At 36.3% G+C, this 17,556-nt stretch overlaps 1 protein-coding gene across 2 annotated transcripts in view; it reads left to right on the top strand.

The window, feature by feature from the left end:
* The window catches only part of EML5 (EMAP like 5), a 123,658-nt gene that overhangs the window by 78,802 nt on the left and 27,300 nt on the right, over positions 1-17,556 (top strand). The window contains exons 28-30 of one of the 2 annotated variants that reach the window (XM_074824897.1): positions 1,196-1,210; positions 15,624-15,702; positions 16,772-16,901. In XM_074824897.1, coding sequence (XP_074680998.1) covers positions 1,196-1,210; positions 15,624-15,702; positions 16,772-16,901 — 224 coding nt within the window. The remainder of the gene's footprint in view (positions 1-1,195; positions 1,211-15,623; positions 15,703-16,771; positions 16,902-17,556) is intronic. The other variant, XM_074824898.1, reaches the window with a different exon arrangement.

Here is a 17,556-nt window from a genome sequence, read left to right as displayed (position 1 = left end):
ACAATTATTTTATTGAAAGACAGCTCTCAAATTTTTGTTTTTGCCAACAAATTAGTCTAATTCAGCTGTAATTACTCATTGCGTTGTTTCTGTCTCCAGATAATTTCACCTATCTTTTGAAAAACTCTGTCCACAGTGGTTCTGCAGTTTCTTGGATAATGAAGTTGGTTGCTAGCTTGGTTCACTATTGTATGCTTTAAAAGAGAAGGGGGTGGGGAGCAGAGTAAAATAAGACCAGCAGATAAAGTAGATGTGAAATTAGAAGAATTTACAATCACTAGAACATAATCTGTTGTAGAATCTGCAACTGAGCACAGGACCCTGAAAGTTGTTGTCAGCAAAATAGATGTGGACAGTGTATGTGAAGGAAAAGGGAAGAGGGATTCCTAACATGATACAGTGGCAATTGAGGAATGCTAGTATTAAAGAGAGGGAAGTGAGGAAAACCCAACACAGTAAATTAGGTGTAAGGATGTAGAGAAATAGCAGATTGGAGACTTCCTGCAGGAATGTGAGGAGTTCTGTAGGATGAAGGTGCCTCTTTCTGCAGTGAAGCTGACAGATCTGTGATGCCCTTGTTGAGAAATGCAACCTGACATTTGTAGGAGTTTTGGTGACATCTTCTGTTTTTAAGTTGAATTGAAGGAGAGAATGGGGGCCTGCATATAAAGCTGTGGTTCTCTATCTTGCATTTAAAATGGGAAATGGTCTTTATTAATTAGATGTATTTGGTGTGAAAATCAGAAAGAAATAATGTGCATGATATCAGCCTGTTGGATTTATATCTACTCTTGTTAATGGAAGCTGTAATTTTTTTTTTTTTTAACACAAAATAGTAAACCTCTTGTATTTCTTTCAGTAATTATTTCTGAAAGATGAGTTGTGTTTTTCAGTTTCAAATAAAATATTAAAGAACATTAATTCTGTAGTAAGGTAACTAGGTTCTGATTCAGATTACATAAAACTTCATGAAAGAATTCCATTGCCTGCATTGATAAAAGTTTTGAGGCCCTAAAACTTCAAAGAAAAGTTTTTGTGAAGAATAAAACCAGAATATGGTTACTGTATGCATTTAAACTTCTGTTCTGCTGAAGTTAATATTGTGTAAGATTGGTAAATGTTTTAGTAGGTCTACTTTCATAGATACTAATTTTTACTTGATTTTTATTTCCCTTTCCTTTTGCTTCCTATGAAGGCAGGGGGTAGTGAGGTAAGTTCATTTGCACAAAGTCCAGGATCAAATACATTTTAATAATTTAAACTGCTTGGGAAAAGTTATACTTTTCAGTAGAAGTAAAGGCTTTAACTCTTTACTATTAAACAGTAGCTGGTCGAAAACAGTATCTGGGTAGAAAAGGGATAAGGGACGAAGAATAAGTCCAGTTCTCAGCCTGAATAGACAGGAGTGGGTACTAAATAGAGTGTTTGGGAGGAGGTGATCAAATCTCATCTTCTTTTCCTCAGTACTTTGGAGTGTCTAAGAAGCAGCTTGACTTAAGTAGCTGTAGTCATATTGCTCGCCTAACTTCTTGTGGACTTCCATAAGACTATATCACAGTGTTGGTGCAGAGGTGCAACATGGAATAAAAAGTGCAGGGAGCATGTTGCAGAGATGCCTGAAGTGGCTATATGAGCAGTATCACCATGTCTGCAGCATTGTGTTGGAGCTAATAAAGCTTCAGGGACAAGAAGAGCATTATTGACTTGGCTGCAGCATTTTACCAGTGCACCTATACTACTTCAGGATCTGAGCTGCTAGATCCACTCAGCATTCATATGACATGCAGAGTTGCTAGCTTAGGTGCCTGCATTAGGTAATGAGGTTTTACACATACTCTATTTAGAATATATGCATACTCAAAAACGTGCTCTTACATTTGTGGCACAACAAATCCTTAGGCTGTAGGTCACCCTTCAGACTTGTAGACTGAGCTGCCGGGACAATTGGACCTACACTGGTTAAGAAAGGAGACCTCCCTCTCATGCCTACCTGGACTCTGTTTCCACAATGAAACTCTGTGGTGACATGATAGAATTGTGTTAATCTCTGTATCCTTCTGTAGATGACTTGACATAATCAAGAAAGCCACCGTCTTCATCTAAATTTTAGATGATACCACTAGCAACCTTTTATCAGATTAATTCTGGTTTTAGCTGTAAAGTCAGTTATACACGCTCTGTATAACTTATACAGACTTTTCTTCTGTGTTTTTTCATTTACAGTGTATTTGGGTACTATACTGTACTGCTGTGGTGGGTTGACCCTGGCTGGATGCCAGGTGCCCACCAAAGCTGCTCTATCACTCCCCTCCTCAGCTGGACAGGGGAGGGAAAATAAAATGAAAGGCTCATGGCTTGAGATAAGGACAGGGAGATCACTCAGCAGTTACTGTCATGGGCACAACAGGCTCAACTTGGGAAAAATTAATTTAATTTATTATCAATTAAATCAGAGTAGGATAATGAGAAATAAAAACTAGATATTAAAACACCTTCCCCCCACCCCTCCCTTCTTCCCAGGCTCAGCCGTGCTCTCAATTTCTCTTATCTCCTCCCCTTCAGTAGCACAGCGGGGTGGGGAATGGGGGTTACGGTCAGTTTGTCACCCATTGTTTCTGCTGCTCCTTCCTCCTCAGAGGGAGGACTCCTCACACTCTTGCCCTGCTCCAGCGTGGGGTTCCTTGCACAGGAGACAGTTCTTCACAAACTTCTCCAACATGAGTCCTTCCCACGGGCTGCAGTTCTTCATGAACTGCTTCAGCGTGGGTCCCTTCCATGAGGTGCAGCCCTTCAGAAACAGACGGCTCCAGCGTGGGTCCCCCACGGGGTCACAAGTCCTGCCAGAAAATCTGCTCCAGTGTGGGCTCCTCTCTCCACTGGGCTGCAGGTCCTGCCAGGAGCCTGCTCCAGTGTGGGCTTCCCATGGAGTCACAGCCTCCTTCAGGCATCCCACTGCTCCAGCGTGGGGTCCTCCCCGGGCTGCAGGTGGAGATCTGCTCCACCGTGGACCTCTGTGGGCTGCGGGGGCACAGCCTGCCTCACCATGGGCTTCACCATGGGCTGCAGGGGAATCTCTGCTCTGTCACCTGGAGCACCTCCTCCCCCTCCTTCTTCACTGACCTTGGTGTCTGCAGTTGTTTCTCTCCCATATTCTCACTCTTCACTTTGGCAGCAGTTGCACAGTTTGGGTTTTTTTCCCCCTTCTTAGATATGTTATCCCAGAGGCACTACCACTGTTGCTGATGGTCTCGGCCTTGACCAGCGGTGGGTCCATCTTGGAGCTGGCTGGGGTCAGCTCTATCAGACACAGGGGAAGCTTCTAGCAGCTTCTCACAGAAGCCACCCCTGTAGCCCTCCCGCTACCAAAACCTTTCCGTGCAAATCCAATGCGACTGCTCAGAGTGTGGGTAGTACATCTGGCATTTCATGTTATATGTAGGCTTGTTATATTGACTGCCAAACATTAGAACAGATACGTTTCTTGTAGTAACACTTTATTAGAATCCTTGTATTCTCAGGATCACAGGTACCTACCAGTGTGGAATGTGCTTCTGAGGATGTCTTTCAAGTAATTTTGACTTTGTGTATAAAAGAGATTCCTTATCAGAAAGTATCTGAACCTCTTTTACTATTGAGTGTAGGAAGAGTTTAATTCTCTATGGGAGAAGATGGAGATAAATACTACAGGTAATTAAACTCTGAGGCTATGTGCAAAGACTTTAAAGACCATACCGAAAATAGAGTTACTACTTAAGATTGTTGTACCTGACAGCTGAAGTGGAATTCATAAACTCTAGCTGAGTAGTGAAGTTCCCTGTATATGGAAGGAATATGATTTTTAGTAACCAGAGTATTAAATGAGATAAATAGGAGAACACTAAAGGAAGAAGCATATCTGAAATCTCATCTGTTTCCTACTTGTGTCTCACAAAAGCACATCTATGAGGCCAGGAGTTGTAGTCCAAGACCATGGCCTGGATGTAGAGTCATAAATTGCTCAACTGGGCACCAAAACTTGATTTACCAAAATGATTTTGATTCTAATATTATTAGAAAGGTTAAGTTGATTTCACCTTTTATGTTGTAAGCAGTAGGATGACATAGGAAAGCAGAGTTTTAGGCCATTTAGTCTATCAAAAATTCAAATATTCATCACCAGGTGGGTCAAAACAGCGTCAAAACTTTTAGCAAAACTCCTTTTGCTAAAGCTCTGCAGAAAGGAATGAAAGAATCCCTAGGGTCAGAAAGGGAGAATAAGTAAAAGAGGCTGTGAAACACTGAAGTCTGGTAGGTGGGTAGCTTCTCTTTGAAATATGGAACAGGAGATTCTGCTTTTGGTGTAGCATAACAGTTTTCTTCCAGTGACTCTTAATTCAAAATGTAAATGCAATTCCCAGAACATGAATGTGAACTGTGAATGTTTTTGCTCTCCAACAGAGGTAGTGTCCTGTTCTCAGTTTTCTGGTTTTGCTCATAAATTACTTTTTTCCTTGCAATAGCAGAAGTTTTAAAAAAATTTATTTTCTCCTTCACAACAGCACAGTTTTACTAGGAGCAGTGGAGATTTCTGTGTCTTAATCATTTTTATGACTAACACATTAATTTGAGATGTGAGTTGCATCAACTCATACTTTTAGGCAGCACTGCCTTTATTTTTTTTTCCTTCAGAACAAACATGATTTTCTCCACTTTTTCTGGGACTTTTTTTGATTACAGTCTTATCTAAGCAATTCAGTATTAGAAAGAAAATGAGAGAGAGGTTTTTTTTTTTCAAATTAGAGATGCTAGTGCTGTAAAAGTTGATATGCTGAATAGAAATATGTGGAAGCCTTAGATTTCAGGCACATTTTTTGACAAATTTATTGATGCTAGAACTCAAAATTTCATTCAGATTCAATTGATTTCAGGTCTGCTTGTGGTGTAGTTTAAGGTCACCTCTACTAATGATATTCCATTCTCTAGGAGTAAAATTACGGTGATATATCATTGACATTAGAATACTTCTGTTGAAAACACAAAATGGCATTGGCTGTGAGGCAGCACTTTTGTCTAATTTTAATTTTTTGTAATTTCTGAATAATGATATTAAAAGATAATATTTTTATGTGAAGATGTCTAATGTGTGTCTAATGTGGTTGTGTAAGAGGCTTATGGATATTCAGCAGCACAAAATAAATTGGAAAACTGTTTCTATCCTTTACTAAAGGTTATTTCCTAGTATGTCTTTGTGCTAGGTAAATTCCTCAGAAGAGAAATCCATCATGGATGGTTAATTTTGAAAACACTTTTGGCTCAGCTATTCCCTGAACTGCAAATCACTGGCGGTTGGGAGAAGAATCTGGAGAATATCACTGCATTCTTATTCTGTTCCTAAACTCCCTGCAGTGTTCACTGTTTGTCACTGTCAAAGGGGCAATGCTGTGTTTAATGTACCTTAGATAAGAATGACTGTACCAGGAGATCTCAGAACTAAACAACCAGGAATTCTTGTTTAATTTTTCACCATAAATGTACCATACTAAAGATTTGCAAGCAACTAAAACCTCTGAAATAGTCTGTCTCTCATAGTCATCACTATCCTGTTCTCTTAATACATATCATAACTCAGTCCACGTGCTGAGATTCTTGTATGGGAAGATCCCAGTGTTTTATATCTTCTGCAAATTCTTTAAATGCTCTGCATCCACTCCCAGATGCAATTCAAAGCCAGACATTGTGGCAAAATAGCTTCCAATCTTTTTTTTTTTTTGTCTTGAGGATTTTGTTGTGTATGTGTAAGGTCATATGGAAAAATACATAACCTAATACATAAGGGCTTCAGCCACACTGCCCAAGATGCAGAAGGTGAAGGTGGGGACTGGGAGAAGGGAGAACTGCCTGCTATAGGAATTGTACGTGCAAGGGGGTGAGAGAGGGAGAAAGCTACTGAAATGAGTCTTCCTTTATCTGAACCTCACAGTTATCACCTTGTAATTGCCACTGAAAGAGAAATTCAGAGATTTTATACAAACATCATCCATGTGTTTTGTATAAATGAACAGAATGCAATTAGATTTTTCTGCTTGCAATTCCAGGGACTTTTGATAGGAATGTAGACAGCACAAATTCCAAAGTTCTTTTTGTAAAAAAATCAGCTTTTTCCTCTCCTTTTGCACTGTCAACTTGTGTGATTTGGGAGAGGGGAGAAGCCAATAATCAAAATTAAAAATTATAGCAAAGGACTTCATATTAGCAGCTTCTTTGCTCTCTGCATTCTCCCAGTTTTTGCAGAATCGATTAGGTAACAGGAAAGTTTAAGTTTTAAGTTAACTTTTTTTTAACAGCTTTAGAAAGAATGCAGGGCTTTTTGAAGGTAACATTTCTGTGAATCGGTTTCCACACAGTGGAATATACATTAGTGCAGGACATTAACCCTGAGATTGAAAACCCTGAAATTTCTGGAGATTTTATTATTCACAAACAAGAATTTAATTATCATTAGTTACTTCTATTACTGTGTCTCTGATCACTAGCAATAGACTAGAACAACATTATGGAAAGGAATGGTTTCCCATTACCAGTTTGAGGTAACTATTTTTTCCTCCCAAAGCTGAGGTAAAACTCATGTCTTTGAGGAAATCAAAAAGCCAATTACCAAAGTATCAAGGTTTACCAAATAATCTCCAGTTTTGAATGCAAGGAAAAAAACTATTAGTTTTGCAACTAAAATAATCAAATGTGACCAGGAAATAAAAGTCTAGAGGAACAACTGCATGGCCCAGTGATGAGGGATGGAAGATTTTTATTTGGGTTATGATCTATGTAGAACGACTTTATCAACAGAACCTAAAACGTTATGTGAACAATATGCATTTATTGAAGAGCTCAAGAAAAGGGTAACTGAAATGCAGGTATATTGCAGGATAGGTTGAATACAGCTCCAAATAAGTCTTGCATATTTCAGCGATGAAGGCAGCACAAAAGCCTTTTATGAAATCTGCCTTGTACGAATTAGACATCTGATCATATCTCCATATGTGTCAATATTTTCCAGCTAATAATTAGATATGTCACACGTGGTCCATGTGGAAAATCTTGTTCCGTACTTAAATCATGAGATTGATAAAGTAGAATTGGAGATTAAAGAATTGAAACTGCCAAATTTTCCTCTGACTATGCAAACATTTGGTTCAGTGGACTCAGAAAAATTGTGAGAGAAAACTGTGCTCTATTCTTGGAGAAGCTCTTATTTCCCCTGCATAACGCTTATTCTGAAAAATATCTGAAGATATTTGAATTCTTGTAGTCCTTGAAGAATTGCATGTTACTGACTGTAAAACCTGTTCAAGATACATTTGAATTGTATTGGGAGAAAAGGTTTAGCTGTTTCCAGTCTGAACTAGTGCATTAGTCTTGCATGGCAAAATAAATTTGGAACTAATTAGAAGAGATTCAGTAAAACAGATTATTTTCATTGGGGGTTGGAATCCATTTGTAAGTTGTTAACACTGTTTTTTTAATTTTCTGGAAGGTTTTCCATACCAGATGAGGGTAAAATTATTTTTGCTTCACCTATAAATGAAAAAGACTGATAACTAGTGTCCTCCTTGCTGCAGTGGAATTGCTTGGTAGTTCTTAAAAGCAAATCAAAAGAAAGTGTACCTGCTAATCAGATTAATGAAAAATACCCATGCATAGTACAAGTATTAGGAAATAATCTGTACATGCCAATATATTCTGATGGTTAATAATGATTTTTTGCTCGTCAAATATAGGAGTATTCATCATACATGTCTGAGAAAACTCATCCAGTGAAACAAATTTGTGAAACTGATGCTGAAATATCTTCAGTCAACATAAATTGAATTAAATAATCATGAAAAAACATTATATGTCAGCAGTGCTCAGTACTCCACACATTTTGACTAGCTAATTGTATTTTAGTATAACAATGTATTTTTATGAGTGAGCTTGAACATTTATCTTTCATAATAAGCTGACTGTTTATCTGTCAGCTCATTTCGTGAAGTTAAACCTGCACAACCTTTCTTTGAGTAATTCAGGTGTTGTGTTTGCCAGCTCTTTAAATACTTGATATACTTCAGAGGTTTTTGGGTCTGCTTCTGCTTTCTTTCTCTGTTTACGGTAGGAGTCATTCCCAAGAATTGTATTCTCATACCAACATGTTTATAATTCCCATTTAAGTGAATGGGAGTTTTCTGTACAAATAGTAGATTTACATAACCTGTGAAGTTGTGAATAATCCCCTTGTTGTAAAAGTAGTAAACAAACCAGAAAGTCAGTAATAGTTATTTCTATGAATAATTCACTGACACTTAGCTTTCAGCCAAGCTTGTATAAGTAATCCTTTTCTCTTTCCCACCTGCTGCTGAAAAGAGGTTCCAGGTAATGCTTTTATTTTGCTATCTAGTCCCTATCTTACTGTCATCTCCCATTTTCCTTACAAAGCCATCTGTCATGTTGGGTGCTATACCATGCACCTGTCACTCTTCAGAATATTGCTGTATTACAAATTTTAAATTTATATGTATTCATAGTGGTTCTGTTCCATACAATAAGCTAAATATTCATTTATCTACCAATATAAAATTAACTATATGGATCATTAAACTTGCCTATGTTTTACAAATAGTATTTTTCAATAATATTTATTAAAATATAGATATTAGTACTCTTTCCAGTTCCCAGTGGACAGCTATCCACCTCAAAAGTGGATTGTTTTACATTTGATGGGACAGTCTCACCTGACATGTCAAGGTGTATGTTTTGCTAAATTTAAGTATTAGATTACCTATATCCACATTAGTGTGTACCAAATGTCACTACTCATAGGACATGTGAAAATAATTATGACTAATTGTTGTCAAGAAGCAGTATTTAAAAACTAGCAGGTTGCATTGTCTTCTAATGGAAATCAGACCTCTAAGGTTTCACAAGTGACTCTGAAAATCTTACCAAGAGTAAATGGACAGAACTTCTTCATTTTAAAATTAATTCTCTACTTCAGGCTTGCTGGCACCTTTTTGAGAGGGCAGTGAAAGTCACTTCATGCTGAAGGCTAGTGCAAAATCAGTTGCTAAGTTCTCTGCAAGTATGAGGTGCAGCTAGGGCAAACCTCACAGGAAGGGACTTTTGTACCAACAGCTGTAATTTGCTCTATGAAATCATGCCCAAAATAACACTTGGATCTTTAAGACAGAAATAAACGTTGTAGTTGACATTATCATAAGTTACCATGGAGCTCAAAAATTCATGGCAGTTCATATTAACCACAGAAGACTATTCCTTGTTCTGTTAGTAACTTTAGAAATTCAGTATCAATAATAGAACAAGGGAGTGAAATACAACAGCATAATACAAGATAACACAGGTAGCAGTGTCAGTAATACTGAAACTATGTCTCAAATGATAAAAAAGGGATTTCTTTGTTTCACAAACTACTTAAAAATGCTTGTATTCCATTTTTATGGTCTCATAACAAGAAATATTAAGATACATGTATACTGATTCTATATTCATGTTGAAAGTAAAATGCCAATATTAAGGTATTTATTTCCCCTATGATAGATGGCTGGAACTTTCCACATGTTCAAACTGACCCCATCCATATGTGCATTCACCCCAAAATGTTATTCATGCTCTCCTTCCCATCTTTTGCACGCAGTTTTTGAGCATGCAGCCTGTTATACGTGCAGGTATATGACCACTGTGTGTTGTATATGCCATTAGTCACTTTCCAGCACTATTGAAAAATATCTGCATCTTTCACACCTTTAAAAAAAGCAGTTGGAAAATGTGTTCCGGTGTCCTTCAACATTCCTGCTTTTAAATGCAGAAGCTGTCATCTTGAAACTTAATTGGGAAAAAACCACATACGTGTTTGTAATTTACATTCTAGTTCCACTGCTCTGAATCAATATAGTAAGTCTTTCCTAGATGGTTACTTGTATAAATTGTTCAGGTGACCTCTGAGATAATATAGCTGAGTATAAATTGTCAAGTTTTGTTGACTGGTGTACATTCACTTTATTCTTTTGTATGGTAATGTACAAATGTAAATGTATTCTCATGAGTGGCAAAGGATGGTTATCAACCTACATTTCTATCTGTACAGCCTTTAAGTATAGATGGTCTTTTCAAGTGATTGTATAGTGTGAAATTGTTTTACCTCTTCTCACATTCTATCACAAGGGATTAGCAGACACCAAATATTATAAAATGCCATATTCTAGATCCAAGCAGCAGAGAACTCTTCACTTCCAGTAGTAACATAAACCTGTGCCAGAACCATGTCCTTTCAGTTTTTACTGCTTTCATGAAAATTCAGATATGCTCTCCTGCTCTGTTTAGTTTTTATGCTTTTTTTTTTTCCTCTAACTCACTTTTTCCTCTGTCTTTCAGGGATATAAATGAAATAAGAGGGGGTGGAAAAAAAAAATAATGAAAGAAATGAGGCTTGAGTGCTCTGTGGCAAATGTGAGGGTGACGAGTGGAAGAAGGGCTCTTTATGCTCTGTTTTATCAATTTCTGGAGTAACGGTAGTAAGACTGTTGCTGGATTGTCCATGACAAATCAGAATTTAAAAATCTAAAATATTTGGAAGCATTCTAGAGTGAGCAGGAGGTGGATTGGGCAGTTTTGCTCTATCTTCCCCTGCCCTCACCTGTAAAGCAGGACTGACCTCTAGGGATGGAGCCTACAGCCGTTGTGTGCTGCCTGCATGCTCAGCACCAGCATTGTTACTCACTTCTACTCCAGAGCTGTCTGGATAACCTATGGTCATCAAGTTTCCTACTGTTATTAAAAACTTGGTTTTGGTGGTTTGGTATGGTTGGTTGTTTTTTTTTTTTTTCCAGGGAAAAACTTGTTAAACCTACTTTTCATTTTCTTTACCTCAAATGTCTAATTACAGGGATTTCCTCTGCTGTTTTAGATGTATCTTTCTTATTTCCTTGAATCTCACCTGACCTAGGCAGTCCTCTCTCAGTCTCTGATTTTTACGTATCTTTGCAACAGCTGTCAAACAGCACTAGCCTCTGACAACTGATAAATGTACACTGTTCCTCCTAAATAATAGTGTTTCTGGGAATGCCTTTTTTCTTAGAAGCTCTAAATTGAGATGGGCATAAAGGTATTTTTTATGGATAGATTGTTAGGAATTGTCTTAAGAGAACTGGACTCAGTTCCCCACAGTTTGGACTTCTTGCTTCAGATCAGGTGCGGCTTTTGATGGTAATGCATAGTAGTCTGTGCTTGATCTGAAATCTTCATTTACCCTTGTGCTACTTTTAACAGATTTTTTTTTTTTTTAAGAGTGGCACTAGTTATTGATATGCTTCTTAGTCTGCTGTTCACAGTAATAGAGAAATTTATGCAGATACCTAGATTTAGAATCTGTCATTTTTGTTCTGTGTGCTGGCTGCAATGTAATCTAAGGAAGCCACATTTAAAGATTCCTTGCTGTCTGAAAAGCATCAGAAGTTATGCCTCTTGCTCAGCTAGGAAGGCTCTCTGGAACTCTAAGAGGAGTGTATCTTTTTCTACTTTCCTTTCTTAAAGAAAGTTTGGATTTTTTTTCTGCTGGCAATCATATCTTGGGTGGTGATGCTTCACAGCTGAGTAAGGCGGCATCGTGATTGTCTTTTTAGTCCTTAATATGTCATTGACAGCTTGATTTATTTTCCTCCAGAAGCCTTTTTAAGTTCTACACGTGCCAGTAGAAGCAGCATGCACAACAAACAGCATGCCAGTCTCACATTTCTGCAGTACTCCCTACTGTACTTGCTGTTCGATTTTATAGCTCCTGCATGGGATGAGAGAAGAGGTAACATGACAGTGGAAAACTAGTGAACCTTGATACTCTTTATTATATGCTCCTCTTCCCTGCCACCCCCCCACCTTTCTGATTCTTGGGGAAACTAATGCTTAGGACCACCAGAATCACTGGTATACAATCTTCCAATTTTCAGCACTTCAGAGCTGTTCCTGACTTCCATGTTTAAAAAGAGAAAGGTACATGTTGTGTTTGCTCAATTTAAAAAAGGATTTAAAGTTAACGTTATCTAAGTGGTTTTTAAGAAACCACTTTTGTATAAGTGTTTTTTAAGGAACTTCTTGCATTTATAAGTGTGCTCCTAGTTACCTAATAAATGAGTAGCAATTACGGAGGTATCAACGGAATTAAGGAATTTTAATTATAATTCAAAGTGTTAAACTGTAGGTAGGAAAAAAATGGTTAGCAGCTTTTGATATCATTAACCTGTTACATAAATCAGGTATTAGATATATTTCAATAACTACAGTTCTTAGCCATAAAATAACAGGATATGTATAATCATGGGTATGTGCAATTCATTTAACTTCTTAACCCTGTTCATTCTTCAAAGACTTTTGATTACACAGACAGAGAGCTGGTTATTATTTTGCCATTTAACTTCAGAGATTGTAAGCACTAGAATTTGTTCAGTTTTAAGCAGTGCTTAGATTCATATGCAAAAAAACTCAACCCACTCCAAAACCCAAACAAAGCTTTATTTCTTAATATTTTGGGAGGTCGGTGTGACCATTTCAGAAAGGTATCGGAAAATAAAAAATGGTTCTTTATTAGAGAAGAGGGAATCTTAATGTAAATTTACCTCAGATGTTTCATGAAGCTTCTGATTTCCACCACCCCACCCCCACACCCCAGCGAATTTTAATTGGACCTGGGCTGTATTAGTTTCTCTCCTTCTCTGTCTCTTCATTTACTTGAATGAATAAGGGCGGGTTTTTATTCTCTGTGTCACTGAAGTGCTTTCAGAAAGCCCATTCCCCATACAGAATCTGTGCCTTTCAATTTTTGTTCATGCATTTCAGTAGTTTTACTTGGTTGGGTTTGATTCAATTTGAGTAGCACACAGTGATAAGAAGGCCTCTATGGCACTGGGAGATAGATACCTGCTACCTCTTGATCAGTGTATTTGTAACAGAAATTACTCATTTTCTGTGAAGATGGGGAACAAATACAGTCAAAGATTTTTTGTAAAACTTCAGATGACCTCTCTCCATATATATTTAGTACGATAAACATTGTGACCTATTGGGAGTGTTTTCTGTTGATAATTTAGAAACTTCTAAATAAAAGTGTAGTTTCTTTATTTTTTAAAATAAAAAAGATAGAATTTTAATCATACTTAGCAATACTGTTGTTGTAATGACAGGCTAGATAAGAGGATGCTAGGAGTCAGTCAGTGGTGATAGGAGGAAAGAGAAGAAAGGACCTGGAAAATAGCCGGGGAGGCTAGGTATTTCACATCAAGTATAAGACCTGGAAAGAACTGGTTGAGAGACAGTAGTGATTTAAGAGTGGTCATCAAGTTGGGTGTTGGGATTGCTGACAGAAAATAGATGTATTACTTGCTTCCTGTACTGGCCAACATGCCTGTATAGATGGTGAGGGCAGCCCAGACTATGCATGGTTTGCTTTTCCTCCTCTTTTCCAAAAGTTAGGAGGATACTTTTTTCACCTTTGCAGACTAAGGGACAGTCTGTGAGCTAGGTCCAGGCTATAACTGCAAAAGAAATTGAAATGTCTTGCTTTTCTGTCTCAAGGTGTATGTGAATTCCTTCTAACTGGAGACCTCAGAGAGGAAAAAAATCTGTAACTGAGGACCTTTGGGAATGAGTTCTGGGGGTACATTCCTACCAGACATATTTCAAGCAGGATTGAAAGAGTATATTTAAATGTGGCTATCTTTTAATATTTGTCTTTTGAGCATGGAGAACTTAGTGCATGTCCACATTGGACTACTTTTCTGATCTGCATTGCTATATATGGTAGATGTCCTCTAGATTTTGCCTTTACTGCCTGTTTATTAGAAGTCTGTTATCCAAGAGTAAGAATTTTGGAGTAGGAAAAAGCAACTGTTAGACTACCATTCTTTGTGAAGTTACAAAAGTCTTTCTCTGTACTTCAATTAGTGTTCTCTGTTTTAATTTGCACTTATTTATGAGTGAATTTAAAACATGAACCTTAGTTATTTTCCTTCATGGCTTGAATTTGCTTTTTAACTTCAAATATTATTTTATACTTTGATAAGAATTTGTTTAATACAGTCCATATTCCCTCCCTGTGAAAAGACTCATTGTGTTATCTATCCAGTGTAAACCATCATTATTTCTTTTTAGATCTGTATTTGGATTTTCTGTCATAAAGATTTTACGTTTCATAAAATCTAGATTTGTGAAGCTGAATTAAATATTTTGGTTACCTTCCTCTGGCCCTATCTAACACAATAGTGAATTTTAATAAACTTGATCATGTTTGGGTGATCCAGGCATCGGACAGACTTCTCTACCAGACAGAAATTTTTCATCATCTGTTTTTCTTTTATACTTTTTTTTCCCCAATGGTACTTTACAGTCTTTTAAGTTTAGAGGAAGTAATTGAAGCATCTTGGAGCACAGTTTATAGTTGCTGTATAATTTGCATTATAATATGTACAAATCTTTTGATTGGTGGCGTGACATCAGTCTATAAATCGTACTAAAATTGGGCAAGGAAAATGGAGCAATAAAGCTCAGAAAATGGCATTTTATTTTCAAAACTAAAAAAATAATTTTTGAATGTAGTTCAAAATATACAGTGTACAAACAAATCATAGTCTAGAAAACACATAGTGATTATTTTGCATCAGATTCATTCAAGAGCAGAGAAGGAATTAAAAATACTTCATACTAAAAAGGGAATATGAAAGGGAACTGAGCTGTTGCTTTATGTGTGATATTAGTTTGTCACACTGCCTACTGGATTAAATCATCTAGATTTCATTGAATCTATATGTAGAATTTATTTTGAAATTAATTGTTCGTCTTAAGGGTCAAACTTACAGGTTTCTTTTCATGGCCACATATGCTGTATATATAGAATCAATAACCAGTGCTCCTGAAAATTGCTAGAAATAGTTTCATAATTTTATTAAATAAAACTTACTGGTTTGTATGGTTCTTCATATATGAACAGTTGAACATAATTTGAAAGATATGTTACAGATATTTATCAAACTCTTAATTAAATCTGGGCTATTCAGAACAGTGGAACCTAAGTTATGGCTGATATTCATGCATTTGCATGGTGATGGTTTACTTCCAACTGAGTGTTGATCAGTAACTCGTTTCTGTTGATGTAAGAGTGAATGGGCAGGTGTACCTGGTGTTCTTTACAAACTATGGCAAAAATAGGAAAAGTTAGGGCCTACTGAAGGCATGTGGGAACAGGAATGATTATCTCTAGTATTTAGATCAGGTAAGATTTTAAAGTTTATCCAATAAAAAAATGCTACAGAGAAGATGGAAATGCCTTAAGAACACAGGATGAAAAAGCTAAGAATATTACATCAGTGTCATTTATTGTAAAACAAGCTTTTGCATTAACTTCATGGATTGTTGAAGAATTGTCGGAAAACCTAACATGTTAAAGGTAGGGGTTTTTTTGACAGAGGTGTTTCTTTTAAAGATGAATACAAATAGCAGTTAAACAAGATACAGCTATAAGTTTTCCATATGCAGTAGCAGGTTGGAAGGTACTGTGTTAGTATGGAATGGGTGACGGACAGCCTTCTCTTATTCACAGTTCTTTATTTCAGACCCCCAGTTAGTAGGGCATTGCCACAGCCGGAGAAACTTCAGACGAATAATGTTGGGAAGAAAAAGAGACCTATAGAGGTAAGAACAACATTGATACCCTCTTCCTCTCCTTTTAGGATTTTTTTTTTCCAGAAATTGACACATTTGTGGACACACTAAATAATCGTTTCATTTTAAATTTATCAAAGCTGGAAATATTGAATAGTGAGTAAATAGCAAAAGAAGGGAGAATTTTTTTTTTTTAAATCCAGAAAAGCCCAATGCTACTTTTTTTTTGCAAGCGAAACAGAGCACAACTTAATTTCTAGTAACAATAAAACCTTTTAAATGCTGTGTGTAGAAAACAATATATTCTGTTTTAATAACTGGATTATTAATGGGTGTATTATCACTAATAAAACTAAGCATCTTTTACTGCAAAATTTTTAAAAATTTATTTTAAAACTTTGTTTAAAATTCATCACTGTTAACAGTTTTAAACATAAAATAATTTTTTAAAATCTATTAATGTTGCCTTTAGCTTGGGTACCTATTTTTTTTTTTCATTACGTGGCCAATGCAAATAAATACACTCACGTTTGATTAATCTGAAGTAGAAATTTCATCTAACCTTGAAAAATGCAGTTTTTCATATCAACTGAAATATTTTCTATGATATGAAACAAAATGTTTGGTGTAGCATAATAAATGACTTTTTGCCATCAGTGTTTTAGAAGTTTTAGGCTTTAATTCAGCTTTCTTATTTGTCAGCTGGAATTAAATTGTGGACCAATGTTTGTCATTCTTTGTTTCTTAGTATCAGCTGCGTCAAAAGAGCTATGTTCTTCTTGTCTCACTGTTGTTTATTTATATACATTTATTTATTTATATGCATGTGTATGAGTATCTCATTCTGTATATATGTACCTGTGTGTATACACGTATAAATATTCTACGGCACACACCAAACAGAGATGATAGTATGACATGACTGTGTACAAGAATGAGCAGTAATAAAAGCTGACAGGGAAGGCAGAATCTCAGCTTCTGTTGGTTTGAGACATTGTTAAACTCCTTTTCCTTTACTGCATAAGGACATTGAAGATTGTAAAGTTCATAATTGCTTTAAGGTTTTGAGTATCTAATAGATGTAAATATCTTGTTTTAGGACCTAATTTTGGAGCTGGTGTTTGGGTACCGAGGCAAGGACTGTAGAAACAATGTGCACTATTTGAATGATGGTGCTGATGTAATATATCATACTGCGTCTATTGGGATCTTGTATAATGTGGCAACAGGTAGGAGAAAATCCACTTGAGGAAAAATGTTTCTTCACACATATGGAATTACAGTTTATGAAGTAACTGGTATGCTCTAAATCTTATAAAAGTATGTGGGAAAATTATTATTATTTGTTGCTGAAAATTCAGTCTGTATAGATGATTCATAATAGCTGGCATAAGCAAACTAAATACATTGAAACGTTTCTGGTAACTGAATTTGGAAGGGGGTAAAGATTTGATTATTTTGGCATTAGATTTCTGAAATTTGTTTGTTAAAACGATCACAGAAACTGAAACAGCTGAACAGTGGGGTCATTGTAGTTTAATGTTTTTTCTAAGACTAAGTTTATTTTTTCTTTGGTTTACTTTTGAGTGCTCTGTATCACATACGTTCATTCCCAATAACCAATTCAGTTTAGATAACTTAGACCTTTTAAAGGGCAACACACGCCATTTGTTTCTGGTATATCTAAGCAACTTGATGGAGAAAACTTGAGGGACTAGTTCCAAGTTATTGAGTACTATGTGTTAAAATCAGGATAAAAAATTAGGAGTTTGTTTCCTGCTTTTAAGCTCCAAACATCACCATAATGTGTTTTCTAACAAATATTATAAAATTTTCAAACATTAACCATGTCTATGTGTGTATAAATATTTTAATTAAAGTTGG

The sequence above is a fragment of the Strix aluco genome, chromosome 4 (genome assembly GCF_031877795.1).
Source record: "Strix aluco isolate bStrAlu1 chromosome 4, bStrAlu1.hap1, whole genome shotgun sequence".
In the NCBI taxonomy this organism is placed as follows: domain Eukaryota; kingdom Metazoa; phylum Chordata; class Aves; order Strigiformes; family Strigidae; genus Strix; species Strix aluco.
This window is presented reverse-complemented; position numbering and strand designations above follow the sequence as displayed.